This window comes from Lissotriton vulgaris, chromosome 3_2 (assembly GCF_964263255.1).
Source record: "Lissotriton vulgaris chromosome 3_2, aLisVul1.2, whole genome shotgun sequence".
NCBI lineage: Eukaryota > Metazoa > Chordata > Amphibia > Caudata > Salamandridae > Lissotriton > Lissotriton vulgaris.
The window spans coordinates 67,939,699-67,954,524 of record NC_141690.1 but is presented as its reverse complement, the minus strand read 5'-3'; the positions used below and the strand labels follow the sequence as shown (position 1 = coordinate 67,954,524).

Here is a 14,826-nt window from a genome sequence, read left to right as displayed (position 1 = left end):
TCCCGACGTTCCTCATGTGCCCCCCTTTTGAGCAAATGCACAGTTTGTTGCATTTTACACATTTCAAAGCTGTCTTCCTTATTGCAATCACTTCAGCTGGTTGCATGAGTGAGCACCATACTTGCTCAGTTCCGCAGCCCTACACCACCTTTTTCCCTGACAAATTGGTGTTGAGGAGCAAGGCAACCTTTTATCCAAAATTCGCGAGTCCTTTTTACATGGGCAATCCAGCATCCTCCCAATGGTCTTTGCTCCGCCTCACCCCTCAAGAGGAGACCAAGGTTTGACCAAGAAAGAGAAATGAGCTTTATGTTAATCGCACCAAAGACCATTGTGTGCCCGATCAGCTTTTTGTACAGTTCTGTTGGGGAAAAGATAGGTAAAGCTTTGCAGAAAAGGATGGATAGTCCATCCAGGAATCCGCCTTCAAAAGGGCCGAGGGTACATTTCACCAGGTCTGAGGCCGCTACCACTGCCTTGGCACATAGGGCCTTTTCTTGATGTATGTCAGGCCACACTGTGTGCATTTGTGCACCACACGTTCACAAACTACTGCCTTGACGGTCCGGTCCTGCGGAAAGAGCTTTTCAGCCATTCGGTCCTGCATGACTTTTTGATTGAGTTCACTCTATAGACCCCCACCTTGGGAAAGCACTGTTTTGATATTTATTCGAAAGGTGAGGAAGTTGTGATTAGAAGTTTAAATGAGTAGAACAAGTTACTTAATTTCAGTAAAGCTCTTTCTGATGGGTAATCTGTCCTATCACAGATTATTCACTGTGCATCCACCTTCCAATTTTGTGGAGTGGCCTCCGTTTTACGATTTAAAAAGTTTCCAAATTGTTGATCTTAACAATGTTACCAAAAATAGTTAATACACTGTGTCTGAGTGTGCAGAAATAATTAAGCAACAAACTGACAGTCACCCAGGTTCTCGCTTATATGCAACTCTGATCTCTCTTATCTGGGGTGGAATGAGGCCAAAGCAGAGACACATAGCGCCAGTTAGCAGCAAACGAGAGCACTGCTGTGAAAATATCCAGATCCTGTGTGGCACTTGGAGACTATTCTGAAGGTGAGGACTCTTTGGTTTGAATATCCACCAGAAAGAGTGTTTCTGAAGGTAATCAACTTGTTGATTAGGAGCTTATCTTTGAAATGTTCTTGGCAGTGTTTTCCTACATTTCATTACTCATCCCCAAATCTAGTTATTTTTTCAAGCTTGTTTTATTTAATTTAAACGCAATGTCATTGATGCTGATGCATTTATAGTTTTTATATGTAGAGGACATTTCTTCTGCTGCTGTAGATAGCAGGAACATTGTTGGGTGTGAGTACTTCCAGTAGGGACCAGTTGTAAGGCAAAGCTTCAGATAATTCCATATCTTCTACTTAGTCAGATGATACAAGTGAGAGAATACATGTATCTCTTTGAATTATATTTCCGTCATCACCTCCTTAAAGCAGTCCAATTTCAATGCCTGCTTGTCAGGATGAATTAAATATACTTCTCTAAAACTAAATATAGATCAGATTGAGTTGGTGATCTTAGGAGGAGCCCCTTCTAACTGGACACATGCATGGTGGCCTTCATCTCTAGGAGAGTGCCCCTTTAAAGTTGAGTTTAACATTTCATGTCTAAGTAGCAAGTTAGATTGCTCTGCACAAATTGCAAATATATATTTATCCTGTTTTCCTCATTTACAGCTTTTAAGAAAAATAATTATGTTGCTGTCACTCGATCAGGCAATTAAAGGGTTTCACCTTGGTTATTGTAATGTATTATTTGCCCCTTCCAAGATGTGCTCAAGAAACTTCAGTTCATCTAGGATATGGATGTGAGTCATGTTGAACCTTCTGCAACAAGTCATCCTTCTACATCGTAGGATCCTCACTGATGGTCCTAAACATAGAATCATTTCCTCCAAGGTACGGGGACTCCAGAACACTTCTGCCAATTCAAAACAAATGTTTTCTGTCTGTATTTATCTGTAACAATCTGTAAAAACGGAAAACAGGGAGCTTGGGGAGGGCCCAATAGTGTTTCTCCCTATTTGGCGATAGCCAAATTCATAACACGGGACACTCCTACTTGAAGAGGACAACACTCTGGGTGTTGGGGCAGGTGGGTCCAGATTTATCCACATATGGTGGCTTGGGAGTGTTTGCCCCAGTTGGGCTATACAGGGGTATGTGTTCCAACTGGCACCTCATTAAGGGAGGCATTTCTGACCAGATGGTTTGCAAAATTTCAATTGGTGGTGGGACAGGTTTGGGTCAGAAGTGTGCACTGTAGTGGCTTATTTACAGGTGGGCAGGGTTCAACTTTGGTGGCTGAAGTGAGTACACTCCCAGTGGGGACTGGGTATAAATTCTTGACCTGTAATGTACGGGGAATGGCTACCTGTACCAGGGTGGTAACGTTTCTTAAAGCCATTATGTCAATTGCATGCTTCCAGGAAACGCACCTGGATGATAGTTGCAGCCAGAGTAGTCAAGTGACGAGGTCAGATTAATCATTATTCCTTTTCTACCTACTCATGGGGTACAATGATTTGTTTGGAACCGGGCATACTATTTACTCTTGACATATAGTGAATCCGATGTGAATGTTAGATATGTACTGCTGCGAGGCTCGCTAGATGGTAAGGAAATTGTCATATTAAATACATGTGCGCCTAATATAGAGAATCCTGCAGGTCATCCAGGAATTATTGTCCACCGAATTACATGCGCCATACATATGGATGGGCAACTTTAATTGTGTTCTGGATTCAGCCCTAAATAGATACACTTCTAAGTCTGGAACAATACCTAGAATGTCCCAGATGCTTAGCAAGGTCATGCATGATCTGGGGGCCCATGCTATATGGAGGGAGACACATCGCACACTTTAATTATTCATATGCCAATCACCGACACACAGAACACAGAATAGGTAGGACAGAGTGTTGGTATCAGGTGTGCCAGTATTCCCAGAAGCGGAGATAACTCTTATGGTACGCTTCTTGTCTAACCATTCCCCGGTGTGATGCTCGGTGAGGTAGGGGACTCCTATCCTGGGCCCAAGGCATTGGAGATTCCCGCCCGATATTTTGGAAGATGAAGTGGGGAAGGCCGCACTATCTATGATGATTACAGACTATCTAGAGACGAACTGGGGAGGAAACGGGGGGCACCACTGGGAGGGCCACAGAGTGGGAGGCCCTAAAGGCAGTGACTCGCGGTGCGAGTATGGGGCTTGTGTGTGGGGTGAGGAGACAGTTACTTCGGGAGCTTGATGGAGAGGAGGGAACATTGATTGCTATACAGGCGGGTAGCCCAAGAGACCTGGACACTGGCAAGAGGGAACGGGAACAGCGTGAGTGTATAGCTGACATCTGGGATAGGCTGACTAAGTACACCCTGACACCTTCCACCAGCTGTTGCATGCTGAAGGTGACAAGTCGGGTCTCTTAATGGCTTGGATACTACAAAGGGAGCAGGCTCCCACTTTGAAAGCTGAGGAAGGGAGTCTTGTCCACACAAGGGCTGCCGTTTTGGAGGTGTTCCAGCAGCATTTACAGCGGGTGTATACTGTGGACACCAGAGTAACAGCGGAAAGGTATGTCCCAATCATTGAGGGTTTGGCGTTCCCATAGCTCTCACTCAAAGACTTAGGGGAGCTCGATGCCAAAATCACTTTTGAAGAAGTGCAGGAGGCACTTAGAGCCATGCCTGGAACCAAAGGCCCCTGGGGCGGATGGGTTTCCTATGGCTTTTTTGGACGCCTACTCCAATCTGCTACTGCAACCCCTTCTGCAGGTGTCTGAGGAGCGTTTGAGGCAGGGGAACTACCCCCCTCCATGTGTGAAGGAGAAATTGTTCTACTCCTTCAGCCTGGGTGGAGGGGAGGGACAATCAGAATCCCTCTGCATACCAAGCCCTTACGATAATAAACTTGGATGTTAAAATATTATGCAAAGTCTGAGCTGCCAGACAGGCTCCTCATATGACACATTTGGTACATGAGTATCAATGTGGGTTCATACCAACCTGTGATACAGGCATGAATATCAGGAGGTTATCGCACATTCTGCACGAAGTACGTCAAAGACTCTGATCTACTCCTAGTTTCTATAGATTTGGGAAGGCCTTCGACTCCATGGATTGGGGGTATTTGTTGGAGGTGCTTAGGGTGGCCGGATTTGGGCTGCAGGTCAGATGATGGGTGCAGATCCTATACACGGCACCCAGCGCCAGTGACCGGATGGGACACAGCAGGTCAAGTGAGTGGAGGTGGGGGACGCGTCGGGGCTGGCCGCTTTCTCCACTGCTATTTGCCTTGACAATAGAGCCCCTGGTGATCTGGGTGTGCAGGGAGCTGGGGAATAAATGGCGGAGGGACCGCCCAGGTGATATCACTGTATGGGAACTATGCATTATTAGGTCTCCTCACCTCAGGAAGCGGTTCTGAGACTGCTATGGGTGTTGGAGGAGTTTGCCTGGTGCTGCGGGCTGCGCCTAAACAGGTAACATCTTTGATGTTCCCCCTGACTCGCTTGGCTGGCCACTGTGTGGAGTCTCTCCCTCAACTGGGCTTAAGATGGGAGACTGAGCACTTTAGATATCTTGGCATACAGGTGGCGGGTGAGTATTTACAAATATTACAGTTTAATATTTTTAAAATTATGGATGCATTAAAGGGATCAGTCAGCTTTTGTAACACTCTTCCACTCTCCTTAATGGGCAGGTTAGCGATAGCTAAAATGGTGGTAATGACTCGCTGCCTCTGTGCTACAGAACATGTTGTGCCCCATACCTAGGTGAACTTTTCGGTCTCTGGACTCTACTGGGCAGGACGGCACAGTAGATTGGCGCTTGCCACACTGAATCGCACGTATGAGGGGGTGGACTCGAGGCTCCCAGATTGGAGCCCTACTATTCTGCCGCTCAACTACAGCAACCCGCTAGGTTGTTTGCGAGAGAGGGACAACTGGGAGAAATGGCTCATTCAGGATAGAGTACCAGCTACTGACCTGACGGCACAACTTATAGGGGGCGGGCGCCCCTGATGCAGTACCGTATGTGGCTAGACAGACAGCGCGCGTTCGGCAATGTTTGTGGAGCGAATCTTGAGACGCGCCCTGTTCCCTCTGGGAATGTCAGTGTGGGATCTGGTGCCAGTCAGGAGAGTGATGTCTAACGTCACATGGGACATGGCAGGAGGTAGTGTGTGACATGCTCGCGGACCTCTACCCGGGTGAGAGCTTTATCACTTTCGAACAGGCCTGTGGAGATTTTTGGACTGAGGCAAGGACAATTCCTACAGTATGCTGCCTCAGTTAACATATTTAAAGAAATATGACCCACGTATCCTTTGATATCGCAGCTTACACAGACATCAGATATTCTACTTACATGTGGGACAGACAGGCGTATTATATCATTGCTGTACAGGGCAATGAGGGATGACTTTAGGACTCCCCCCGTTGCATTCGCGGCTTGGAATACGGACCTGGAGGAGTCATTCGAAGATGAGGCCTGGAAGGTGGGAGGCGTTCTCTCACACACACAATCTCCTGTAATGCTTGCTTCCGATTAATACACTATTAATACGCACATCGTACATATGACCCCGGAGAAAATGCACCGCATGGCACCTAACCGGTCCAATTCATGTCCTAGGTGCCACAAAGAAGGGGCCAATTTCTTGCATTTGGCATGGGAATGTCCTGAGGTCAGTAACCTCTGGTTTGAGGTAGTGGAGCGGATATGGGGCAACGTGAACAGTAGAGTCCAATTAACACCCAACCACTGTCTCCTAGGATTGATACGAAAACGCAAAAAGCAAAGCAAGATTGTGTAAAGGCCCCAGCAATTATTGTAGGTTCTGGCAATGCGCAGAGTTGCAATTGTATGGATGGTGGTGCGGGCGCCGGAGATCTCTGCATGGATACGGGATGTGTGTGAATGGACGCTAGCTGAGGTGCATATGAAGAGGTGTCGCAGTGATGAGAAATTAGAGGATGACTTAGACTTTGGAGGAAGCTTGGTCACGACTTACTAGCTGATGGCCTCCAGACAGGTTCTCTAAGCGCCACTACATGGGGAAATTCTGTGAACCCTGAAGGGGAGGGGGAGCAACAGTTTTAAATGTTTTAATGCCTAGCTACAGATTTTGGAGTGGGTGTACAGTGGATGGGCCGATGTCTTGAACCATAACCTCTGTATTATATGTATATATACGATTCCTATGCTGGCTACAGAGTGCACACTTATGGTTGTTTTCATGAAAAACTTTACATAAAGTTTATTTTAAAAAAAAATCTTTTTGACCCCCGGGTTGATCAAGCGCTAGAAAATATGAAAAAGGACCCTGAAGTTGCAAAGTCTAGGGAGCACTTCAGTCTCCATCAAACAGAAGTTCCTTTTGCCGTTCCTTTTATCGGGGAAGGTCCAAGTCGTCCTCAACCTCAGACCAAAACACCTACTCTTACAAGGGTAACAAACAATCCTCTTCTCAAAGAGGATTTTTCAGAGGAGGTTATAGGGGGAAACAGTTCTAAAGGTAGGGGTAAAAACGCCACACCCTGTAACTCCCCTTTTCAAAATAAGCAGTGACTTCCCCATGCTTCCCTCCAATTATTCCACACCTGTCGTAGGAAGACTTCAACGCTTTCTCCCCATTTGGGAATCTATAACAACCGACAAATGGGTGCTTGGAATTATCCGACATTTGAGGATGAGGACCAGGCCAATGATATTCCAGTATTAGATAGCAGCCCGGTAGTGCCATGTACATGTGCTGTAGCGCAGTTGATAAGGCTGGTTTCAGCCCATGAACTACGCGCCTGTAATGGGAGACTACCTTCTGACAGCCCAAACTTACCAACATTTACTCGGGGTAGCTCTAAAAGTTACATAGATTATATATGGTATCTATTTCATTTTGGTCAATGGTATATGATCCAGTAGTTGAAGATCGAATAGAGAGCGATCATTATCCATTCTGCTTGATGCTCTCAGCTTTCCTTTTTCAGCTAAGTTCCCTAAGGAGATGTGACCCTAGCTACAACCCAATTGAGCCTTTACTATCCAATAACCGTAGAGCGTTTAGATGGCCTTTGGTCTTGGGAAACGAAAAGACCATTAAAAAGATCTACGACACCTATATAGAAATAGTCTCTCCACATATACATTTACCATTAACAGAGATACCAATCATGCAAATTCATGATAAATTGGTAACGGGGCTGGAACTAATATTAAGTAAGGCTTTAAAGCCACCAATAAAGGGTATATCTGATTCAGCTACTTTAGAGAACCCATGGTATAATAAAGATTGCAGTAATGCAAAAAAAGATTTGATTCAGGCAATAAAAGATAGTGATATAGCAAACCTAAGGGAAAAACCTAAGGGGAAAAAAGGAGTTTTTACAAGGGGTACTAACAAAGGCAAAGAAAAGTTGGGACGATAACATCTGGTCTGAGTTGAATAACGCATGTAAATCAAACGACCAAGTTACCTTCTGGCGTCTGATATCTAAAGGTAACAAAAAAGGGAAATGTAACAAGGACCTTTTTCTTGATGCAAAAACCTGGGTAACTCATTTTTCACAACTTTATTCTATCGCTAATAATTATACCAATTTTTATTCTGATGAACTTGCCCGGCACTCAAGTGAGGCACCCCTACATTTTAGTATAGCAGAAACACTAGCAGCAATATGTGCAATAAAGCCAGGGAAGGCACCTGGGCCAGATAAGATACCAGGTGACCTATAAAGGCATGAGAAGGAGGTTTGAGCTCCCTATATTAATCTCTTGAGTAATGCAGTTGCATCGGGTGCACCGATTCCCGAAACTTAGAGGGGTGCAGAGATTGCATCTATTTTTAAAAAGGGTAACCGTCACGGCTCGTCGCACTATTGGCCGATTAGCTTAATCAATGTTTTACAAAAGGTATATGCACGCCAAATTTTAAATAAATTGAGTAATTGGATTGGGGAGTATAATTTTTTTTATCTAAGTACCAAGCAGGTTTTAGAGCAAAAACAAGCACAATTGATCAGGTGTTTAGATTTCTTTGTATAATTTGGAAGTACATTACAGTTAAGATCTACAAAGGCAATATACAAATGAGCTTTCTTAAGGCAGCCTTTGACCTCATACCCAGAAATCTACTGTGGAAATCATTAAGAGATTAGGGTGTCCCAGGGGAAATCCTCGTGCAGATCATTAGACTGCACGAGGACCGCTTTGCAAGGGTTAGATGGGGGCCAAATGGCGAACTTACAGATCGTATACAAGTAAATAGGGGGGTAAGGCAAGCATGCGTGCTGGCCCCTACCTCATTTTCGTTGTACGTTAATGATATTCCTGAATACCTCTTGGGCTGTGAACAAGATTCTCCCAAGTTGGGGGGGCACTTTTATTTGCTGATGACACAATTTTAAAATCACAAACCCCCAAAGGTCTGAAAAGCTTACTTAATACTTTCAAAATTTACTGTGAAACTAAGGGCTTGGAAATTAATTCTAGCTAAACAAAATATATGGCAGTTAATCCACAAACATCATTTTTTTTTTTTTAAACTTAACTCTCAAAAAAGAGAGGATAGAATGTGTTACATTTTTATTATTTAGGTATTACTCTAGATTCCAAAATGAACTGGAGTCCACAGCTGGACAAAAGCAAAACAATACTAATCCAAAACTCAGTGCCAATAGTAAGGAAGTAAAAGAGCAGCTTATCTAAACCCGTCTCCTCTGCATTAGTTATATAAATATAAGGCTCATGGGACTGAACTGTGGGGTCGCGTAATAAGCATCACTTTTATGGTGCAAGAAAATGTTACTTTTTAGGAAACTGTTAAGTATACCAATGCGCACACCCTTTAACAGCTGTAGTATTTGATTTAAACATTCGCTGTACTGACCACCATGCGGTTCTACAGCCATTATTGTTTTGGGTCTGTCTGTAGTCAACAGATGAGCTTGTTCATTACAGGAAATGTCTGGAGGACATTTTTAAAATTAAAAATGGCACAAGGCTAGCTTGTTTGAATTATATTCAGGATTAGTTTTATAAGCTACAACTGAAACAGTTTTGGGAGGACCCTCATGGTTTGTCTTTGGGTTCAAAAAAGCTGTTGAAAGACCTTTTGGACATTTATGCAAGGTGCTTTGTCCCATAGCTCAAATTTAGGTACTTTATCCACAAGGTGTGTCACAATAAAACCAAATGGTAAATTTGAGTCCTTTCTGGACGAAATACAACCACAGCTCGCTAAAATGCTTTACCTTAAATTTCGCTACGGCATTCTGCAGATTAACGCAAACACTGTGAAATGGGACGTAGCGTAGATGGAGCAAACAATGGCTGTTGTGATATCTGCCACAAAGATGCAAAAGAGAAAGAACTGCATGTGGTGTTCTTGCCCGGCCTATATTCATCCTAGGAGGAAATGGATTAGACCCATCTGCCAGCTCTTGGGTATTAGATCATGTAATGAGGCGGGAAGAATATTGTGGACAGATGTTACACAAGCATTTGTATTTAGTGTAACCAGATACCTTATTTGTACTGACCTAATAAGAAAGGGAATGGGAGTGAAATTTTAGGTACTTTTAAAAAAACATGTTTGTCAATCATGTAATAGACTTACACCTAGATGTATAATTTTAGACGGGTAACCTGGAACCTTGTATATTTTACAAAGAATTACTAAACGTTTTTAATATAGAAACCTACTCCCCACATAAATTTGTGATCTGAAATATTACTAAAACTGGGGTTTTATTGTAAAACGGCTTTGTCGAGAGGATTTTCTTTATATTTCTTGTATTTTTAAATAACAAGAAAGGTCTTAATTTGGGAGATTGACTACCAATTAAATTGCGTACGGTCGGGTGGGTTACGTTTGAAGTATTGTATGAAATTTTATACAGTGTGTAATCTTTTATAGTTTTTTTAAATCGAAATAAAGATTATTGAAATATTGGATGTTTCAGTTCTTTTAAAGACACTAATGTAAGGATTGTCGCTCATTCTACTTGATTCTTGCTACTCCAGCAGCCTCCAAGAGACAGTTTTTTCTGGATTTCAAGACCAACAAGAACTGCATTTCCCAAAAGCTTTCAAGGGTCATTCAAACGATCCACCATTCACAGTCCTTAGTCCACTGTAAATAACCCTTCTTGCAACTCTGTGCCACTCTGTAATCCAGGAGACCAACTCACTCCTGGTTCTTTAGTGTCCAATAAAACACTGCTAGTGATTTCAAACAAAACCAGATTTCAATTGAAAATACATGAATTCAGTCCAAATATATCTGGATTTGTTAGTTGTCTTGTGGAGGTGGGACATAGTTTAATCTGAATTACATAATGGAGTTGCCATATTGAAATATCACAGGTAAGCTAATGAACTTAGTATGAAAACCTTAGCTTTAACGTTTCCCTCAGGTTTTTTGTTCCAAGTGGTGAAAAGTCATCTAATGTGGAAAAACAGAAAAGATGTTTGGAGAAAAGCAGAAATAATAGGATGATTTGAGGAAGATCCATAATGTGTAATTAATTCGAAAATTGTATAGTAGTTTGGAATAGAGTACAGATTTAAAAGAATCCAGAGTTGTATGAAACATTGAATTATTCTACTTTCTCGCTCACCCCAAATTAAAACTATTGCATAATCAATGCAGCTAAAATACAAGCCTGCATTTATCAGGTGACACCTCGTTCTTGCTTTTTCAGTCAATTAAATAAAAAAAACTGTCTGTTGAAAAACCCTAAACTGCAAGTAGGGTCTTTGTATGAATTTTAGGTGTAGGTTGCATTGATATCCTTACAGGTTAATCCTGCATGATTCCTCTTCCTGTATAAAATAACTGAATAATTCTCCTCCCCTCGACAGCTCTTCTACCTCTTCCGGGCCTCTTCCCAGTTCCTGACCATTTTCTCCCTTCCTCAAGAAACTGCTCAGCTTTTACTTCTGTAAACTGTTTACCACTGCATATAGCAATAAAAAGCTCCCTTACTGACTTCCAAACCCTGTAAACTTTCTGAATCCTGATGCCTTACTATTTTCTAATCTGATGATACTGTTTTTTCTGTAGCTGGGGGAGAAGCATGTGGTTTGCTTTCCTGTCACACTCTTTGAATGTGAAGTGTGTTAATGTTTTTTGTTGTTGTTTTTTTATCTCCCGTTTACTATTCCAACTTCTTGATCTACAAAATAATTTGCTGTTACCACTATTTGGAATTTGTTTGCCATATAGAAAAACTGAAACAAACGTTTTAATTGTATACATACAACCTAAATGTAGCCAATGCCTTATTTTTTTTTCTTTAACAGATTTTGAATCTCACCCAGGCGCTGAAAGATGCAAAAAGCCCTATTCAGCTTGTCCAAATGCCCAGAGTAGTTGTAGAGCGAAGCCAAAGTGGAAGTCAGGGACGTATTGTTCATCTGAGTAATGCTTTCACTCAGACTGTTCATTGCAGGAAACCTTTCTTTTCTTCGTGGTAGTAAAGAAAGCACACGAGGCAAAAAATCACTGTACATACGTAAAAGAAATGTATTTTGTCATGACTTTTCTTCAATTTAATTTTGTATAAATAACTTGCAATAACCTGCGATAAGGTGAGCTAGGTTTCAACTGCCAAAACCTCAAATCTTTTGATGTTTTAAGAGTCACATCTTGAATGTATTAAAAGTTTACATTTTGTGTCCAAAAATCGTGAAAACATGTTGGGGAATACGGGGAGATTCTTTGTTTAAAATGTATTTTTATATGATAAATTGAATTGTTTATTTTATTGTTGGTAATGTTAATTAAACAAAGTGTATGGTTTACAAATGAATGCTGGAAAGATAACTACTTTTGGATTGAACTGTATGCTGACAGAATTTTTCTATGGCATTCATTGTTAATGTGTGCTATATAACGATCATTTGTTTCAGAATATTGTCTTAATGAAGGAAATCTTGTAATGACACAATTGTCTTGAAGGTAAATATGGTTTTACAAAGCCACTAGCTGTAGCTAGCACCTAATTTTATGATAGTAAACGGAACACTTGGAAATATGTATGTAGTTCAGATGTTAAGATTTAGATTGCACATTCAGCTTTTGTACTGGGGGCCAAAAATGTAGCTTAGTCTGTTAGGCTTTAAATTATTCTTTTATAGATCATTACTTTTCACACTGATACTTTTTTATCTAGATTTCTTCATGGTAATAAAAACTGTTCAAAGGGAATTATGTCTTTGTAGTTGCTCCGCTGTTCTGGCCTTTTTCAGAAAATAATTGGAAAATGGTTGACTGTAAACTAAGTTATCATCACACCAAATGCACGCTAGGATGCTGAGACTGAGTTGCCTTTTGATTTATGTTTGCAATGTGGGCGGATTTTTTTTTTAGAATAATTATCTTTCTTTTATTGACTGTAGATTTTGTGGTTTTCTGCTGTTTCAGTTTGTGAACTACCTCAAAGAGGCATTTCCAAGATGCTGATGCCTCCGATTTCTTGCTGTATTCTTCACTAATTGTTGATACAGATGCCTAGAAATGGAGATCAACATTTCTGAGGATCAGCAAACCCCAATGCATACCACGCGGCTTTGTATTAATTTATGCTATTGCTTTCAGCATTATTTGCACGGGTAATGTGTAGTGCCTTTAATTTTTTTTTTATATATATATATATATATGTAACTAAGTCCTATTTGTTTGGATACTGCATGTTCATTTTGTTCCACCGTCCTAAGTTAAGAGTTGTATTTTCCAATGTGTGCTTATGGAAGAAGAGTCTAGATGCATTATAATCTCAAACCAAACAAAAACGTAAAATGAATTTGGAAAAAATGGAAACCGGGTTTGGATGCGCTTATGAATAAATTAGAAATATGGGGTACATTGCTGTTCCTTTAGCACGTCATATTTCACGTCTTATTGAAATGGTCCCAGTTCTTTGTCATAAAAGGTGTTACTTCATTTGGTGTTAAAGCAGTTTTGTTATTTTGTAAGTGACGTTTTCCTACAAAAGTCCTCAAAAGTCAAGTCTTCAAAAGTCAAGTTTCTGTTGATTTGTTTACACAAGCTTGCACATACTCCTTCGAAATTGAATGTTACTCCTTCTATACATTTACTGATTTATTAGTGAAAATATTCATGCACACTCATGCTTTATTTAGGAGGAACCAGTTAGCTTGTAGTTCTATTAAGGTCTCAGAATGTAAACAATCCTTTAACTTGCCACGTGCCCCTTGAAAAAATGTTTGGATTACTGAGCAATGAAAAAAAAGACTTTAAAAAATGCGATTAAGCCTGTCCGTCTTTCAGGATAAAATTTGTTAACGGTTGGAACTGTAGACATCTTTCAATATTCATAGTTTGGGATTGGTATAAGTAGCCAATATTTTAAAATACCAAGTATTTAAGCCTTAATGGATAAATAGTCTTATGCTCCCATTCGGAAATGCGGAAAAAACAATCGCCTTTTTAATGTATTTGGATTAAAGTTTAAAAAAAAAAACATGCAATTGAGTTTTTGATGTACAAAATAAACCTAAAATTGTCTACATTGTTTTTTTTCTTGACTTATTTATAAACTCATGTGCTATTTCACATCAAGTAATCTGGTTGTCGTAGCATGTTTAGGCTTGGTACTTATGAGGTTTGGTGCAGATTTGACATTTTACTCATTTGGTGAAAGGAATATGGATTTTTTTATGGATTCTTAATCGGAATTAATATTAATGAACTTCAGGCTCAACTCACTTAGTAAAAATAGTATAACATGATGCATCATTATGCCTCAACGCTACATTAGGGTCCTGTTTGTATGCTAGGCATACCTGTTCTATCCATATTCCTCCCTGGAGTTCATTGCACAGCAACTCCACCATTTAGGATTGTTACCACACTTTAAGGAAACGGAACACAGGTCAAATCTTTTGCATTACTTGCCAATCTCTACAAGAATATACATATTAAAACTGCCATAGAGCATAAGTCTGCTTCTACGCAGGGGGTGTCTTTGTGCTTTGAACAATGTCCGAAAAATGGAAGATAAAGCTGGGAAGAAACTGTCTTTCCGTTTTTTTGTTTTTTTCTATCAAGAAAAATGTGCTTACATAAGCTTGACGTCTGGCGGCGTATTTTATTTCCTTACAGGTTTTGTGATGAAGTATGCCATTTTAGAGCAGATACTGTACTTCCTAATTTCATGTTTAGTCGGGTTGCTGTGGCCTAAGGGAATTATGGCTCTGATGTCAGGGTGATTGATAACATGGTGATGTAATGCCTCACTGAAATGAGTTGAGGTCCCGCTTCGTCAGTCTCATATCATCTTGACTCACCCATATCATGACTTACTGACATCACGTTAGCTCCATGTCTCGTGTCCTGTTAACGTCCAGGTCCAGCAGTCATGTCGACATCACAGTGCACGAGCATCATAGTTCATTCACATTCAGGTGGTGTAGCTTTACCAACACTGATGTCTTAGTGAGTAAATATAACGGATAGCATTATTCTGCTATCTAAAGATTGAGTTGAGAAGATAATCTTCAATAGTTTTTAGGTCGAGCTTTCGAGACCTATTGTATCTTCTGGGGGATGAAATCTACCCACTGCTATTCATTTGATTCTTTCAGTGTCCTTTAAAAATCCTCTGTTATTGGTCAGTCATTCCTCTTGTCCCTCCTTTTTGCCTTAGTTTCCTCACACAGCATGGCCTGACTACTGCATCTTTACGCCTTGGTTCTATATCTGTGTTTCGTGGGACTATATTTATCTTCCTTTCCTGCCTGTGTTTGAAGTTGCCTGTTTATTTTGGT

The 14,826-nt window shown here is 40.9% G+C and overlaps 1 protein-coding gene across 1 annotated transcript in view; it reads left to right on the top strand.

Annotated features, from left to right (window-relative positions):
* The window catches only part of PI4K2B (phosphatidylinositol 4-kinase type 2 beta), a 284,818-nt gene extending 271,252 nt beyond the window's left edge, over positions 1-13,566 (top strand). Inside the window, exon 10 of the mRNA XM_086964014.1 lies at positions 11,338-13,566. Within this exon, the coding sequence (XP_086820140.1) occupies positions 11,338-11,511 (174 nt within the window). The 3' untranslated portion in view covers positions 11,512-13,566. The remainder of the gene's footprint in view (positions 1-11,337) is intronic.
* The last annotated feature ends 1,260 nt before the right edge of the window (positions 13,567-14,826 follow it).